This window comes from Eulemur rufifrons, chromosome 26, assembly GCF_041146395.1.
Source record: "Eulemur rufifrons isolate Redbay chromosome 26, OSU_ERuf_1, whole genome shotgun sequence".
In the NCBI taxonomy this organism is placed as follows: Eukaryota; Metazoa; Chordata; class Mammalia; order Primates; family Lemuridae; genus Eulemur; species Eulemur rufifrons.
The window spans coordinates 4,793,193-4,811,378 of NC_091008.1; the positions used below are offsets into that span (position 1 = coordinate 4,793,193).

Below are 18,186 nucleotides of genomic sequence, written 5' to 3' on the forward strand. Positions count from 1 at the left end.
GAACAGGACGAGCAAAGAGATAGTGGCACAAAACAGTCAGAGTTCTCTGGGGACACTAAACATTTTAATTTGGCCATAGAGAAAGACAAAAAGCTGACAATTCCCTTTGGGGCCATGCTGGCGAGGGTCTTGAAAGTCCAGCTGAGGGGTTTGAATATTTGAATCACCTTACTTGGCAGGGGATTGACTATTTGGGGGACTGGAACTTTATTTTTAAAAGATTAGCTACCAAGCTGATGTACTGACTGCAGTGGAAAAGCAGAGGGCGAGGAGATGAGTGAGGAGATTATTACAGCAGCCGACCATTCCATATACTTAGAGAATTTTACATCTCAAACCGATACTCGGGTTTTACTTAATATGCAGCCAAAGGTGCCAAAGAGATAATTTGCAAAAAGAAAAAATAGAGGTAAGAAAATACCGCATGCAAAGGTACACAGCTTCACTAGCAATTAAAGAAATGTGGAATAAAATGAATTTAAGTTACAGTATATAACTCACAGTTTAAATATATGATGATGCAGCACTATTAGCAGGAATAGAAGGTACAAAGTGAACTTAGGCACTGCCAGCCTCAGCAGAAATTAATTCAGTCTTTCCAGAGAGCAAGCTAGCAAGAATAATGCTATTTTTATATTCATATGCAATAATTTTAGCCTGAAAAAAAAAAAACACTCAAATAGAATAACTTCTCCCAAAGAAAGATGTTTGTACTAAAATGTTCCCAGATGCATCCATGAAACTAAAACTTAGAAGCAATTTAAATGTCTGCTATTTAAACAATGGTATATGGGCTATGCTTAACGGTCATTTAAAATGACAAATACGTGAGTCTACAAAATCATTCAACATTCAACAAATATTTATTGAGTGCCTGCTACCTGCTAGACAGAATGGGTCTAGCTGCTAAGGATACATCAAAGAACAAACATATAAAAAATCCCCACTCTGATTGAACTTAATTCTAGGGGCTAACATATGGAAAGACACATGCAGAAAAATGGTAATTAAAATTGCAAAACACGCAACAACATGCACAGAGATTATACTGCTATACGAAATACATATGTGCACTAACGTGATTTAGAAGCAATAGTATTTAATGTTCATTTGATTATTTTGTTCATTTGATTATTTGATTATTATTATTTTAACCCATCACTAACATAAGTTAGTGATGGATTAAAATTTTAACATTTTGAAATGATAAAAATGTTTTCTATTCCATAATATCTGGGAACGTACAATAACTCATTTCAGTAATTATTTATTATTTATTGTTCATTATTATTAATCATTTATTCTAACAATATAGTGGCTGCTTCTAGTCTAATGGGAGATCCAAGCACAGTATAGACCATCACTATAGTGTAGTGCAGGCCACGATAGGAGAAAGAAAAGAGACTTTAATCTCATGTGCCTAGATTCATCAAAGGAGATGAGAATAAGTTTACATATAAAGAAACAGAGAAACACGCACGACAGCAGCCAACGCACAAACAGAAGAACTATAAGCTGCGAAACTTACAATCTAATAGGACCATCATCTACGTCTGCATTTGATCTAAAGGGGCTCACATGTAAAATAAAATTAAAGCATTGCAAAAACAAAACAAATAAAATGTTTTGATAGAGTGTGCTTTTTTCCTCTTATTTCAGTTTCTTCCAGAAGCCAATGAGCTTTGAGACACATTCATCGGTAAAATACTCGTCACGGGCATCGCTTGGTGAGTCTGACATTTGAACATGGCAAACATCGCCCTCCGAAACCTACAATAAAAAAGAGAAGATCTGGCATTATCCAAAAATAAATGGGAACTTTTTTTTTTTTTTTTTTTTTTGAGACAGAGTCTCACTCTGTTGCCCGGGCTAGAGTGAGTGCCGTGGCTTCAGCCTAGCTCACAGCAACCTCAAACTCCTGGGCTCAAGCGATCCTCCTGCCTCAGCCTCCCGAGTAGCTGGGACTACAGGCATGCACCACCACGCCCGGCTAATTTTTTGTATATATATATTTTAGTTGTCCATATAATTTCTTTCTATTTTTAGTAGAGACGGGGTCTCACTCTTGCTCAGGCTGGTCTCAAACTCCTGACCTCGAGCGATCCACCCGCCTCGGCCTCCCAGAGTGCTAGGATTACAGGCGTGAGCCACCGCGCCCGGCCATAAATGGGAACTTTTATTTTATTTTATTTTATTTTTTTTGAGACAGTCTCACTCTGTTGCCCGGGCTAGAGTGAGTGCCGTGGCGTCAGCCTAGCTCACAGCAACCTCAAATGCCTGGGCTTAAGCGATCCTACTGCCTCAGCCTCCCGAGTAGCTGGGACTACAGGCATGCGCCACCATGCCCGGCTAATTTTTTTGTATATATATATTTTAGTTGTCCATATAATTTCTTTCTATTTTTAGTAGAGACGGGGTCTCGCTCAGGCTGGTCTCGAACTCCTGACCTTGAGCGATCCACCCACCTCGGCCTCCCAGACATAAATGGGAACTTTTAAAGCATTTTCAAAGATGGGCTACGGTGCCCCCTCCTGCCAATTGACATCTCCAAATAAATTTCTGCCTCCAACTTTAACATCTCCTGTTCAGAACCTTTATAAATGTAAAGGGTATATGGTACAGTTAAAGACCTATTTTGCACCATTGATTATAAGCAGTGAAGACATTTAATAAAAGCCAATAATGATGTGTATTTAAAATGACACTTCTAATGTCTAATGTCTAATGTCAAGTGCAATGAGTTATTTATTTGAACTAACAATGTGTGTTTCATGTATCTCTTTTTCTAAGCAAAGGCCAGTGGAAATTAAGGGGGCTTGAGAGTGACGGACCTTTCCCAAAAAGCCACCAGCAGACTCTGAATGTAAAGTGTGTTCTTTATTCTTCTTACGTGGTCTTTCTGGTCTTAAAATTTTTTTTTTTTTTTTTTTTTTTTTTTTTGAGACAGAGTCTCACTCTGTTGCCCAGGCTAGAGTGAGTGCCGTGGCGTCAGCCTAGCTCACAGCAACCTCAAACTCCTGAGCTCAAGCGATCCTCCTGTCTCAGCCTCCCGAGTAGCTGGGACTACAGGCATGTGCCACCATGCCCGGCTAATTTTTTCTATATATATTTTTAGCTGTCCATATAATTTCTTTCTATTTTTTTTAGTAGAGATGGGGTCTCGCTCTTGCTCAGGCTGGTCTTGAACTCCTGAGCTCAAACGATCTGCCCACCTCGGCCTCCCAGAGTGCTAGGATTACAGGCGTGAGCCACCGCGCCCGGCCTGGTCTTAAAATTTTTATGCTCCTTCACGTACCTGTAGCTAAAGCTGCTCTCCCAAACATGCGCAAGTTTATACCAGTTTAACAGAAGTAACATTTTCACCCCAGGATCAAATTACCTCACCTCTGCTGAGATTTTTCTGGCCACATATTTAAGCACAGTATATCGATCCATTCCATTTCTCCAGCAGTAATAGGAAATGAAATAATCTAAATTTCATTGAGGAGGCAAGAAAGGAACTCTTTGCTGAGAGTTCCACAAAAGGGAGGGGGGATGAATTCTCTAATATCCTGAATGACAATCCACTCCTAAAGCCCGTTATGTTAGCACTGGATTTTTCCTCTTGCATTTGAATGATATGTCTTCTTTCTGGTAAATATACAACTATGCTACCCGTTAAGGGAGCCCAGCCTGGCCTTGTCCATTTTCTAGAAATAAAATCACTCTTTTCTTTGGAAACCACCATCCCATGTGTTTGGGGTGGGGTGCCCATTTGAACCAAGCTGACCAACTATCTCCCAGGGAACTCGCCAGAGAACCATCTGAGATGAAGCTGGCATTTGGGGACGCTTAGGTGACAGAACGTGGGTCTTGGCTTGCCCAGGATCATCTCTGCCACACGTGGGAAGAATCTGTCACAAATCTGGAGCTCTCAGCATTTAAGGGCCTAGATGCTGCTCCAGTTGCGTGAGCCAAATAATCTTTACGCTAGATTGAAGTGAGTTTCTGTCACTCACCTCCTGAAAAGTCTTGGAACATTCATTATCCACTGCCTTGTAAGCATTTTTGCATTTTGCATTTTTGCATTTTGCATTTGCATTTTGAATTTAAGACTCAATGTCTTAAATTCAAAAGCATTTTAGACATTACATACTTTTTGTTAGCAACCACATAAATGCAGGGGTTGTAGAACGTAGAAGATTTTGCAAACAGTGGAGCTATGATGGCCATGGAGGGAGGAATCTTCTTTGGGTCACCAAAAGAAGCCCACAAGCATACGATGGAATAAGGGGACCACGCCACCAGGAACATGCATATCATTATCACCGACATCTGTAAAAGAAATAATATTTGCCCAGCCCAATAGCTACGAGATTTAAAGCGCTAATTTATCTACACGATCATGAAAATCTGTCTAGATTGGAATTCGAATAAATTTATGTAGTTGATGACATAAAGAGAACAGTTGGGTTTTTGCTTTCAACGTTCTTTGTTTAGGTGCCTGAAGTCATCTCCGATAACACGAGCTTGTGAAACAGATACGTCAGTAATAACCGACATTGCTTTTTAGACCGGTACACACGTGAAGAATGACCTCTTTCATTTGCTGTGCTAAGGGAGAGTACAAAAGCCGGCTTTGCTGAAAGACAGATAAAAATCCACCCACCCCACTTCTACTCATTGTGCTATGAACTGTTGGCATTGTTTTTACTAATATTATTATTTTGCTCTCACTGTGATTATCTGCTAATCTAAAAAAATAACTTTCTAAACTCAATCTGAAAACAAATAAAATCCTATTTTGAGGCCGGGCGCGGTGGCTCATGCCTGTAATCCTAGCACTCTGGGAGGCCGAGGCGGGAGGATCTCTCGAGGTCAGGAGTTCGAGACCAGCCTGAGCAAGAGCGAGACCCCCGTCTCTATTAAAAATAGAAAGAAATTAGCTGGACAACTAAAAATATATGGAAAAAATTAGCCGGGCAGGGTGGTGCATGCCTGTAGTCCCAGCTACTCGGGAGGCTGAGGCAGGAGGATCGCTTGAGCCCAGGAGTTTGAGGTTGCTGTGAGCTAGGCTGACGCCACAGCACTCTAGCCTGGGCAACAGAGAGAGACTCTGTCTCCAAGGTGACCAAGGGCCACCTGAGGATGACAGCTTTCCGTGCTGCGGTCTTAAGACAGCAAACCCGTCCAGGGCGGAGCGAGAGGCTGCAGGGTCCCAGGAGGACGGCTCCTGGCCAAGGATAAAGTGCATCGTGTCTGTGACTCGGGGACACACACACAGAGAAGAGAGACAGCCTCGCTGTCTGACCAAACGCCGTGAACATTATACAGACAGGTGAGGAGAGAGAAAGGGGCAGGAGGACGGGGCCAGTTGGTGGCAGATTTCTTAACACACCCTCATCATCCACAGGAGGAAATCAAGAGATGACAGCAAACAAAAATACCCCAAAGAGCAGATAAGCATATGATTCAGAGATAAAGAGGCAGACACAGAAGAAATAGCTAGGGAGTGAAAATTGGGGACGAGGAGAGCAGACCGGTGGGCCAAGGGACTCTTTCAACCACGCATGCATAAAAGCTTGATTGCGAGTGACTTCTCAAGGATGTTGACTTCTTACCTTTGTCACGTCTACCTGGTCTGACCAGTCCCCGTTGAGGGACTCGGTGCCGTTAGCGGCGGTGTGACGCTTAATGGCTCGCGTGACGCGGTAATAGCAGTGAAACATCACCGTCAAGGGCACGATGAAATTGACAGCAATAACCGTCATCGTGTAAGACACAAAAGATCTGAAAATAAGAAAAGGGAAAACTGGACTACTCATTTTATGCCCGAAATAGGAGACAGAGAAAGAGGAGATAATTATTAGAAATAATACTGGCAGTCATTACGTTGTTAAATAGCTCAGGAAGTATATTCAACTTTTAGTCCATTTAGACCAAGGGTTGGCAAGCTATGGCCCGTGGGCCAGCTCCAGCCTGCCACCGTCTTTGCACGTAAAGTTTATTGGAACAGAGCCACCACCCCTCATTTACGCACTGTCTTTGCAGTACAATGACAGAATTGAACAGCTGTGACAGAGACCGTCTGGCCTGGAGAGCCTAAATTATTTATTGATTTTTTGACTCCTTACAGAAAAACTTTTAGATTTGGATTGAGTGTGAGATTTAGAAATGTCCTGTTTGTTTTGCTGAGTCCTCTCTCATTTATTTTAACGAACTAAACGATCCCTGGAAAACACAGGGCATCACTAACTAGCAGGTGCTTCTTTGCCGTGACTGTGACTTTTGCTACGTCATCCTCAGAGGATGCTCGAAGTCACACATCATCTTGGAAAGACCGTAGGGAAGCAGCCTGGCTTTGCCACACCCACGCGCTGTCTGGCTTCACTCATCCTTTTCCTACGCACGATCCTGCTTCTGAGATGGGCAGACGTCAGAAGGGTGATTGGTATATCCCCACTGCAGCCATAGGAGAGGACAGCGGAGAGGGAGGAAGGGACAGAGTAAGGGGACAAAGGGAGCTGGATGACCTTCGCTTGCAAACAAGCATAATCCACTTTTCTCAGTTTTGACTCTTGTTTGAATCACATCGTTACTAGCAAGGAAGCTCTTGGCCACGCTCTGTACGAGAAACGTGATCTGAGCTTAAATTTGAAAGACAAAGAAAATGTCTACACTAGAAGCATTTGATTGTGAAGCGTAATCTTGGCTCTTACGCGTCATTCTTCCGCCAGTTTATGGTACAGGTAGCGCCGGTAGGATCCGGGGCGTAACCAGCCCACCCTATGATAGGCATCAAAGCCCAAAACAGGCCATTGACCCAGGCCCCCAGAATCATCCCGACGTAAGTATTGGTGGTCATTCTTCTCCCTAGGATCAAGCATAGGAAATTATCAACGTCATTCACCAATGATGGGACTCATTTTTATTTTAATCAATGATTCAAAATTGTTACCAAGTAGATTCTTTTTTTTTTTTTTTTGAGACAGAGTCTCTCTCTGTTGCCTGGGCTAGAGTACCATGGCGTCAGCCTAGCTCACAGCAACCTCAAACTCCTGGGCTCAAGCGATCCTCCTGCCTCAGCCTCCTGAGTAGCTGGGACTACAGGCACGCACCACCATGCCCGGCTAATTTTTTTATATGTATATTTTTAGCTGTCCAGATCATTTCTTTCTATTTTTAGTAGAGATGGGGTCTCGCTCTTGCTCAGGCTGGACTCGAATTCCTGACCTCGAGTGATCCTCCCGCCTTGGCCTCCCAGAGTGCTAGGATGACAGGCGTGAGCCACCGCACCCAGCCCCAAGTAGCTTCTTTACAGAGCACTTTAGTTCACTGAAAACCTATCTACAGACATACACATTCTGAAAAAAAATGACATTTTAAGCAGAAACCTAAAGGATAAGCTTCCTTTCCGGGCCTAGGAAAATAGCATAAAAAAGGCCCCAAAGTGGGAAAGGGGTTGGCCGGTCCCCCAAAGTCTAAGTGGCCCTACTAGCCAAGCCTGGAAAGGTAGCCAGGGACCAGATCACACGGGGCCTGGCAGGCTGCTTTATGACATTTGGATTTTATTCCAAGTACAATAGGAAGCCATTGAAATCTTTGAACAATGTTTGCCAGAGAAATAAGACTGACCCTGATTACAAACCACTATGTTTATATTTTCAAGTTAATGTACGTTGAGTGGACATTAGTTCAAAAATGGATTTATTAAGAAAGCTGAAAAAAGTACCATACCTATGTCAGGGCGACAGATGGTCAGATACCGATCCACAGCCACGACCGTGAGTAATCCAATGCTCGCCATTCCAAAAAAAATATTCAATCCCGCATAAATCTGAAAATCAAAATTAGACTCCACCATTCTAAACGCCCTCCCAAAAAACATTTACATTTTTGTCCTGTTGTTAAAATATCTTTCAAATACACTAATTTTTTTTTATTTTACTCATTTAAAATATAACTTACACTGTTGAATTTTAGCATAACTGGTTTTTTTTTTTTTTTTTTTTTTTTTTGAGACAGTGTCTCACTCTGTTGCCCAGGCTAGAGTGAGTGCCGTGGCGTCAGCCTAGCTCACAGCAACCTCAAACTCCTGAGCTCAAGCGATCCTCCTGTCTCAGCCTCCCGAGTAGCTGGGACTACAGGCATGCGCCACCATGCCCGGCTAATTTTTTCTATATATATTTTTAGCTGTCCATATAATTTCTTTCTATTTTTAGTAGAGATGGGATCTCGCTCTTGCTCAGGCTGGTCTCGAACTCCTGAGCTCAAACGATCCGCCCACCTCGGCCTCCCAGAGTGCTAGGATTACAGGCGTGAGCCACCGCGCCCGGCCGGCATAACTGGTTTAATAAAGGAATTTATGGAAAGTGTTTTAAGAGTTTATCAATCAAAGTAAGTTTTTAAAAATTTTTTAAGATGGTGAAATTTCTATTTAACGCTACAGAGTGCAGAACAAGCCATAAATTAGAGTACAACACCTACAACCAGCAAAAGATTAGTATTCAGAAAACAGGCCATTCAATGGGAGAAAAAGACAAACTCAATAGAAAAATGGCCACATGATGAATGGGCTATTCACACAAGCCCATGTATATTTGAATGTTTATGACATAAAAGATATATGACTATAGTAGGTATTCTAAGAAATAAAAATTATAAGATGGCATTTCACACTCACAAAAATAAAAAGTTAAAAGTCTGACTATTCCAAGTTTTGGGGAGAATTGGGATATGATTGGGGAGAAGTTCTTGTGCTTGGAATAACCATTTTGGAGAGCAACTTGGCCACATCTGATAAAGCTGACGATGAACATTCCCTACAACACAACCATTTCCTAAACAATGTGTCCAGAGACACTCATATAAATTGCTGAAGGAGACATGTATAAGAACAGCTATTGAAACCTTGTTTATAACATTAATAGAAAAAAACTGGGAACCACTGCTCAATAATAGGAAGATAAAAAAGTGCATTGGGCTACGTTCCTAAAATGGAATATTATACAGCAGTTAAAATGAAAGACTCACAGCTACATCCGTCAACGTGAATAAGCCTCAAAAACAAAATATCAAACAATGAAAAGAAATTGAATAATGCGAACAATATTTTACACAAAACCGAAAGCATCTAGGAAATATCTGATTTATGTACATATAAATAAGTAGTAAGAATGAAAGACATTCGTGGGAGGGAAGGCAATAAGATTAGAGATGGTGTGCAATGGCTTTCAATAGTATCTGTAAAGCTTTATATCTTTTTTTTTTTTTTTTTTTTGAGACAGAGTCTCACTCTGTTGCCCAGGCTAGAGTGAGTGCCATGGCGTCAGCCTAGCTCACAGCAACCTCAGACTCCTGAGCTCAAGCGATCCTCCTGTCTCAGCCTCCCGAGTAGCTGGGACTACAGGCATGCACCACCATGCCCGGCTAATTTTTTCTATATATATTTTTTAGCTGTCCATATAATTTCTTTCTATTCTTAGTAGAGATGGGGTCTCGCTCTTGCTCAGGCTGGTCTCGAACTCCTGAGCTCAAACGATCCTCCCGCCTCGGCCTCCCAGAGTGCTAGGATTACAGGCGTGAGCCACCGCGCCCGGCCAAGCTTTATATCTTTATAAAGAAAAAAATCTGAAGCACAGATCGTGAAACACTAAGGTTTGGCATAATTGGTTGGTACACACATGGGCATCCGATATTCTCTATATTTACTATTACTATAGAGAATATTTACTATTCTCTATATTTACTACATTTACTATAATTTTATGGCTTAAAATAGAAAACTGTTAAAAAATTAGGCCAAAAGTCTTATTTGCCCACTATCCTAATACAAATTCATATTAATTCATTTCCTTTTTAGTAAAAACAACAGCGCATGTACTTAATAATCTCATGAAGGTCTTTCTATAGAGAAAAGATCAACATGGCAACTTAACTACATTCCTTAAATATGATTAAGTCAGTAAATATTTTAAATGAAAGCGCGGTATTTCTTTTTGAGTTTGCAATATACAAATTTTCATTTGAATATGCAAATTATCACTCTCCTCTAGTTGTACGCTGGTTGTTTTGTTAGTTTGTTTTTTCCTTTGGGTTGGGGGAATTTTGAAAATATAACAATGGTTAGTTAGTGGATTTTATTTCTCTTATTAAAGAATATATTCCCAGTCACTGCTGTTTTACATAAAACACAGTATCTATTATCTTATAATATCTTATTTGATTTAAACCCTTGGGTTTTTTTTTTTTTTAGAGATTTACATTTACATTTCTTTGATCTATTATACTTTATTTTTCTTCCATTCCAAAGATCTCCAGTACCTGACAGCCTGCAAATCCAAATTTCCAACTTCCATACAGATCTGAAGCAGCAGACATAGGGTAGCCAATGCTGCTGACCCCTATATCGGTAACAGCCAGGTTTATAATAATTGCATTTGTGGGTGTCCGAAGTTCCTTGTACTTAATGAAGATGCCCAGAACTATTATGTTGCTGAGAATACTTATCATACCTGAGAACACACACAAAAATATCAGGCATTTTGTTTAATCTGAATGTTCAAAAGCAAAGTTAAATATTCAAGCCCTTCTGAAAACATAGCAAATCTATTTTAGTTCATTTGTTCGAACAGCGTCTGCTAGTCTTAAAACTGTAACATCTTCCTAGCCTGTCTCTTCTGTGAAATAGAAATAAGAAAATTGAAACACAGAGAATCTGCCAATCCTACAAGCCAGAGCTGAAAGTTGGTTTTAATGTAATTAATATTGATCACTCTGTCCTCGAAAGTCCTCCGTTGGCTTTCCCGATGCCATCCCTGCTGATTTTTAGGACACGATTTTTTTTTTTTCCCACACCCCTGGCCACCCACCCCTGCCACCTCCCCAGCTAAAGTTCTAGGATACACACATGACTGATTCTGTCCTCTCTTTTGGCAGCTTAACTTCCTTCTCCTCCTTCCCGAGGACCAAGGCTCTTGTTTTTCTATAGTTTCCTTTCTCACACTTCAAGTGTCGTTCCATCCTAATGCACTTTTGTCACTATTTTCAGCCTGGACACATGTTCCGGTTCCACATCTTGTGTTCTCATTCAGCTCATTGCCATTGAACATTTCTCAAGCATTAACAGTTATCACCATGTGTAAGATCATACGACTGTACCAGTATTTCTTAAAACTCAACAGACCCAAAGCTGAATCTGTCTCCCACAATCCACATCCCCCAGAAAGGAATACACGCTGCAAGAGTTGACTATCAAGAGAGGAAGTCGAACCAGCTTTCTGGTCCGCTGAGAAGCCTCACAGGCGATACCACCCTAATCGAATTTCCACAGTCCGAGATCTAACTCTGCTTGTAGGTCCAGAAACTCAGTGTCGTTAGTGCCCCAGAGTTGGCTGGACTCAAGTAGACGGATGATTAAACTTATGAATCACAATGCCACTGTATTAATCTCCATTGAGAACTATTGAGTGCACTGGATGTGCATGTTAGACTGATTAGCACCCGCTACACGCTGCAAAGGATGCTAAGTTCCCATACGCCAGGTGTGGGCTATACTAGATCCTAACGGTGGGGGTGGGGTGTGGATAGATTTCAGCGGAGAAGCTAGAACCACTGCCAGATTCCTAGGGACTAGAGGAAGCTTATGCAACAGGCAATAACAGAGTTGTGTTCTCTATCACAAAGAGAATTACTCGGCGAGCAATCCGTAGCTATTACCAAAGACAGAGCGAAGGTTTCCAAACACCAATACACAAATGGATCAGTTGAGTAAGAACTTCTATTACATCTTGGCACTTCGGACAAAACTTGTCTTAGCATCCTGTTATGCTAACCTTCTAGATTGCTGTTCTTTCCCCCGCCACACTGCTGGCAGAATGAGCTTCCGACGACATAGAATGAACCGTGATTCTCCTCCTCCTCAGAGCTTCTAATAATCTCCACTGCCCGAGGGTAAGAATCCAAATGTCCCAACCTGATACTCAAGGGTCTTTACCTCAATTAGCTGTCACCCTCTGTAAGCGAAGTGCCACGCTTGTCAAGCGAACCCTCCATTCTATTTATGTATCAAACACACCCTGCTGCTTGTACGTCTCGACTTGCATTTTCTCCCACTTAGAACACGCTCCTCCTGTCCTCTATCCCAACACTGCCCACCCTTCAAAGTTCCGTGCAAGCCTAATTCTACCCCAAAGCCGCCTCCTACCTATACCATAATTTCCAAAGTGCCTGCTTCTGCACTTAACCTTTCGTAATGCTGTATTATCTGTGATGTATTCCCAGTCTTTTCATGTAGACTTCAGGCTCCTCGTGATCTGTTTCTTGAGTATATGCCATATAGCAGATTTACTTCATAAATGGGCCACAGTTAAAACTCAAATTGCTTAGTTCCTAAGATTCCTTCAAGATAATTAGCACACGGTAATAGCAAATTAGATGGTTCTTTGGCTCTATTTTTACCGTCTAGTATGGTCGTACGCATACAGGAAATTCTCCAAAAAAATTTAATTAAATGAAGACTCTTTCCGGGCTAGCTACTAATTTGATGATTCGCTTTAAAAGTTAGATCAACGCAATGCATTCGATTGCTGCCTACCAAGGACACGACCGGAATAAAGTCACCATGCCTTGCAGGGGGCGTGAGGGAAGCCCTTTTTCTCTCCGCAGCTGTCTCAGGCACTCCGCCCTGCTTCCTAGCGGTAGGGGTTCTAGTGGGGACAATACTTCACTTAGCAGTTAGGTTTTAGCCACGGTTCTCCATTGCCTGGTATCCAGCATTTTGCCTTCTTCAGCCTGTCTCTCCCCATTCATTTTATAATCCATCCATAATGGACTGACTTCAGATCTTAAATTCGCCATGCCCTCCCATCTCCCAGCCCTGCCTAAGTTAGCAAGACGTCTGTTGCATTGGAAGTTGGCAAAGTTTTTAGTCTCTAGGAACTAAAATCTAAAGGAAAGATTAAATTTAAAAATGCAAAATCTAAATAGGCTCTTCCTAAAAGTAAAAAACAAATGCTTTCACTGCACCCTCTTCCTCACAGTTTTGGTTTTTGATTTGGGGGTTTAAATGAATTTTATTAAAGGAGGAAAATGAGGGGAACCTGAAGAACGAGAGATGTTTGATACGGGGACAGAACAAAAGCGGAAAGAGTTCGATGCGCTTCCTTCAGTTCATCTACCAAAAACACAGACAAACAGCACATACTTGTGGTATGTCTTAATAAAATTGACTCTTGCAGTTGCATGTGAGGGCTCTAGAACCAAAGGGCCTGGGTTCAAATCCTGCTGCAGCTACTTGGTCTTAATAGATGTGTGTGTTGAGCAAGTTTCTTAAACTCTTCATCTGTATAAACAGGGGAAATAAAACTAAAAAGTAACTTACTGAATTAGTGTGAGGATGAATTATTCTCGACATGTCAGGTTTTAGAACAGTGCTTGGTATACAGCAAGTATTCAAAAGGTAACATTAGTAGCAGTAGTGAGATTACTATTACTGTTACAAGGGTAAGAACCAGATAGACACTTTCTTAGGAAATTTCCTTTGCATGCTACTTTTGTAACCAGATCAAAAGATAGTTTTTCTTGGTCATCTACAAAAAACTACACCAAATGCTCATATACAAAGTATTTCCATGTAATTGTGATGAGATTTCTCTCTCTCTCTTTTTTTTTTGCAGAAAAAAACAATTAAAAAGAAAATAGAGGCCGGGCGCAGTGGGTCACGCCTGTAATCCTAGCACTCTGGGAGGCCGAGGCAGGAGGATCGTTTGAGCTCAGGAGTTCGAGACCAGCCTGAGCAAGAGTGAGACCCCCCATCTCTACTAAAAATAGAAAGAAATTAGCCAAAACAACTAAAATATATACAAATTTAAAAAATATATAAAAAAAAGAAAATAGAACTTGCCCAGTTCTTATCAGACAGACGTATTCAAATGAACATGTCACGAAAATTACAAAAATTAACTGAGGAACTCACAATTTCTAGCACAAAAAGTAACATTCTGAATTATGAGGAAAAAACTAACCAACTGTAAAGAAGAAACTGGGTATAGGAGAATTTGTTATACTTTTCACTCTACTTTTGAATATGTTTGAAAACTTTGATAAAAGTCAACCCAAATAATAATGAACCCAATATAACAAGCAGTTACTTTTAAAACTTGCACTGGGCATAGAACATGAATTTCTACTATCATTTTCCCCACCCCTTTTTTTGCTGCAAACAAACCTTTATCTTCATCCAATATTTCTATCAATAAGTGTATGCAGGGAGAAAGAAAAATATTTGTCCAACACCTACTGTATGTGCCATTTACGTGCATTTAGGTGTCATTTCATTTGACTCCTCCCAACAATCCTGCCAAGTAGCTTATCCTTATCCCTGTTTACAGAGAAGAAAATGGAAGAACAGAAAGGTGAAGGAACTGGCTCACAGTTGCAAAGATAATAAAAGATGAAATCCAAATACTGCATTTTGCAATGAGCTGAAGTTTCAAAACTCTGTTCTCAATGATAAGACACTCTGCTTTCTGTGTCTTTAGGACTTTTAATTTTCTTTCCAGAACCTTTCGATCTTTCGCTAGATTCCACCGCCGAGAACAAAAATATGAAAATTATGGATAAGAGTAGTAAATGATATAAAAATACCTTTCTGCCATGGTGTACTATTCTTCCCCAATAAAAACTTGACAATGCAAATAACCAAATATATGGATGATTTTTTATAAAAGGACTATTTATTCATGCCATAGAAAACCACTCAGACCCACTTCAGTGCTCTCCTATTATTTAGCAAAATGCAAAATAACCGGTGACATTATCCACCATAAACAATGCTTTCTTTTATGCGTTCACCTACATTCTCTTACTCGATCTCTATGGCCCAGAAAGAGATTATCATCATCCTCATTTACCACATGAGCAAGCCAGCTAAGGATAAGTAACTCGTCGAGGTTGGCCACTATGGAACTTGAAACAACATAGCGCTCTTTCTTTAGCCGTATGCTGAAAACCTCTGCTTCTCTTCCCTCATTCGAAAGTGAGACAGCTGTTAATGAAATAATTAAACTTCCGTACCTGCCAAAATCAAGTAAGTCGCAACAATATTGTGTTCAGTCTGTGAAAAGACCGAGGCTTCTTCATTTTGAGAGTCTGAATGGTTGCCCAAATTATTCCTTAGCATTTCGGAGGGAAGGGATTGAGACAGCCTTCGTAATAAGCCTTCAGTAATTATGAACTGTTTTATGAACCACGGAGAAAGGATTTTTCAGGACCAATCAGTTCCACTTAAGAGACCTCAAAGAAGGGCCTTTTCACAGAAGCTCTCCCTGAACACATGTAATTGGGCTACATAGGAAAAAGGATTTTAATCCCCAGAACAAGGGAAGAGCTTATTAGCAAAACAAAAACAACAAGCACCACGCATTCTAACCAATTGGGGCATCAGTCTTATATGTAAGGAGATTAGCAAGCACACACATCCCATTTAAATCAATAAACAAACTCAGGAAATCAGTGCAGGAGCTGATTTCCAGCAGAAATCAGTTCTGAAATGAAAAGCCAGCCTTAGTTCTCTAAAACTATTCAGATTAAGGTCCCTGTTTTCTGACCATCCTTTGGGCTTTCCCATTTCAGTTTCCTTTGTGTTCTTACCAATTTAAATATTAGAGATGAAGACGTAATCTCCTCCCCATGCTTCTAAACCTCACTTCCCTAAAGGTACCGATATTGTTTGGTATATACCCTTTCTCATGCTTTCCTTTGCTTATACAAACATGTTCATACAAGAGTTTGAGGTTTCTCCACTTTCCTTTTAAACAAATATGCATATATAAAAAATACACATATAAGGCCGGGCGCGGTGGCTCACGCCTGTAATCCTAGCACTCTGGGAGGCCGAGGCGGGTGGATTGCTCAAGGTCAGGAGTTCGAGACCAGCCTGAGCGAGACCCCGTCTCTACTAAAAATAGAAAGACATTATATGGACAACTAAAAATCTATATAGAAAAAATTAGCCGGGCATAGTGGCGCATGCCTGTAGTCCCAGCTACTCGGGAGGCTGAGGCAGTAGGATCGCTTAAGCCGAGGAGTCTGAGGTTGCTGTGAGCTAAGCTGACGCCACGGCACTCACTCTAGCCTGGGCAACAAAGTGAGACTCTGTCTCAACAAAAAAAAAAAAAAAAAATACACATATAAACACACATACATTATGCAACTTGTTTTCCCCTAGAGCCTTATTATAAATTCCAGGTCAATAAACATAAGTCTAACTTAATAGCTATATATTTTACAGCATGGATATACCATGATCAACTTCACCATCTACCTCAGTTAATTTATCCTACGGTTTGATATGTAATTAATATTACCTGATGATAGTAATAGCATATATCTACAAAGTATCTGAATTCATATTATAAAGTACAGGGTAATTCTAATATTCTGGATTATCATGTTATAACCTGAAAAATGGGTTACAATCTCTTATTTATTTTTTTTTTTTGAGACAGAGTCTCGCTCTGTTGCCCGGGCTAGAGTGCCGTGGCGTCAGCCCCGCTCACAGCAACCTCAAACTCCTGGGCTCAAGCAATCCTCCTGCCTCAGCCTCCCGAGTAGCTGGGACTACAGGCATGCGCCACTATGCCTGGCTAATTTTTTTCTATATATATAATTTTAGCTGTCCAGATCATTTCTTTCTATTTTTAGTAGAGACAGGGTCTCGCTCTTGCTCAGGCTGGTCTCGAACTCCTGACCTTGAGCAATCCTCCCGCCTCGGCCTCCCCGAGTGCTAGGATGACAGGCGTGAGCCACCGCGCCCAGCCACAATCTCTTATTAACATGAACATTTATTGTTAGAATGATGATATCCTTATTACTTTTTTTCCCATATTCTTTATACCATGTAACATTATTAAAATCTGATTCTTCTCAGTGAATTCCTTAAAATCAGAAAAACTTTAGAGAAATGCTTAGGCACATTGAAGTTAAGTGTGAGCATACAATATAGAACCACTAGAGGGCTGTATTTACCGACTTACTTTAATTTTATAAATCTTAGACTAGCACAGGAGGAAGGCACCTAAGATAGTGCTTTTGTCTCAGCTCTCTCACCTGTATATAAACTCAAGAAAGCAAACAAGTAGATTGACCAGTCCCAAATCTTACAGCTATCAGTACTAAAATTGTTACAAATTTATACTCTGACGAATACCTGTATTAGGAAAGAATCTCATCAGTTCTTGAAAGTATCAAAATATTTTCAAATGACTGAAGCACAACTCTCTCCTCCCTTTTAAAAATCTGTGGCTCGTTGGGTTTTGTCTTTTCTTTCTTGCTTTCCTTTCTCATTCACGAAACAAAATAAAACTTTAAAAAATTTTGCATTTGGTTTATACTCCCTTCCTTTTCTGTAATAGATTATATCTAGTATTAGCATCCATTCAAAATTTTCAGAACTAATTATGAGAACTGAAAAATCATTCCAGAGATGGCCAGCTTTCTGCTGCAAATGAAACTTTTTCCAGATTTGAGTGAGGTGGGTGCAAAGTACTTTTTCATGCTTCCTTCATGAGTGACACAGAAAAGCTATATTGGGATGAGGCTTAGAAATACATGTGAACTTTATTCAAAATGAAATGCCCCAGGGGAAACCCAGAAAGAACGAGACTATAAGGAAAGAGGGTAGGGGAGAAGCTGAAAGATGGCCAAAAGATACACCTAAGGTAAAAGGTGAAATCTCCAGGTGGTTTGTCTGCTGGCCTATATATTACTTCCATCATTGCCATTTTAGATTTTTTTTTAATGTTAAAAAAAAAAACAAACTGTAGAAATGTTGCACTATTATCTGTCCTTGAGATAATGCCATCACCCCTCTGGTGCTTACTGAAGTCTTTTAAAAACCAAGAGCAAAAACCCTGGCCTTAATACTCACTGAAAATTTCACCCTCAAATTCTAAATCAGGCCGGGCGCGGTGGCTCACGCCTGTAATCCTAGCACTCTAGGAGGCCGAGGCGGGAGGATCGTTTGAGCTCAGGAGTTCGAGACCAGCCTGAGCAAGAGCGAGACTCTGTCTCTACTAAAAATAGAAAGAAATTATATGGACAGCTAAAAATATATAGAAAAAATTAGCCGGGCATGGTGGTGCATGTCTGTAGTCCCAGCTACTCGGGAGGCTGAGGCAGGAGGATTGCTTGAGCCCAGGAGTTTGA

General features: G+C 40.8%; 1 protein-coding gene across 1 annotated transcript; it reads right to left on the reverse strand.

Moving 5' to 3' along the window:
- Positions 1-1,655: 1,655 nt before the first annotated feature.
- Positions 1,656-15,160, reverse strand: RRH (retinal pigment epithelium-derived rhodopsin homolog). Its single transcript, XM_069459051.1, has 7 exons — positions 15,055-15,160; positions 10,303-10,493; positions 7,717-7,816; positions 6,699-6,852; positions 5,601-5,769; positions 4,136-4,314; positions 1,656-1,770 (listed from the first exon to the last, which is right to left on the reverse strand). The coding sequence occupies exons 1-7, from the start codon at positions 15,158-15,160 to the stop codon at positions 1,656-1,658; spliced, it is 1,014 nt and encodes a 337-aa protein (XP_069315152.1).
- Between the last annotated feature and the right edge of the window lie 3,026 nt (positions 15,161-18,186).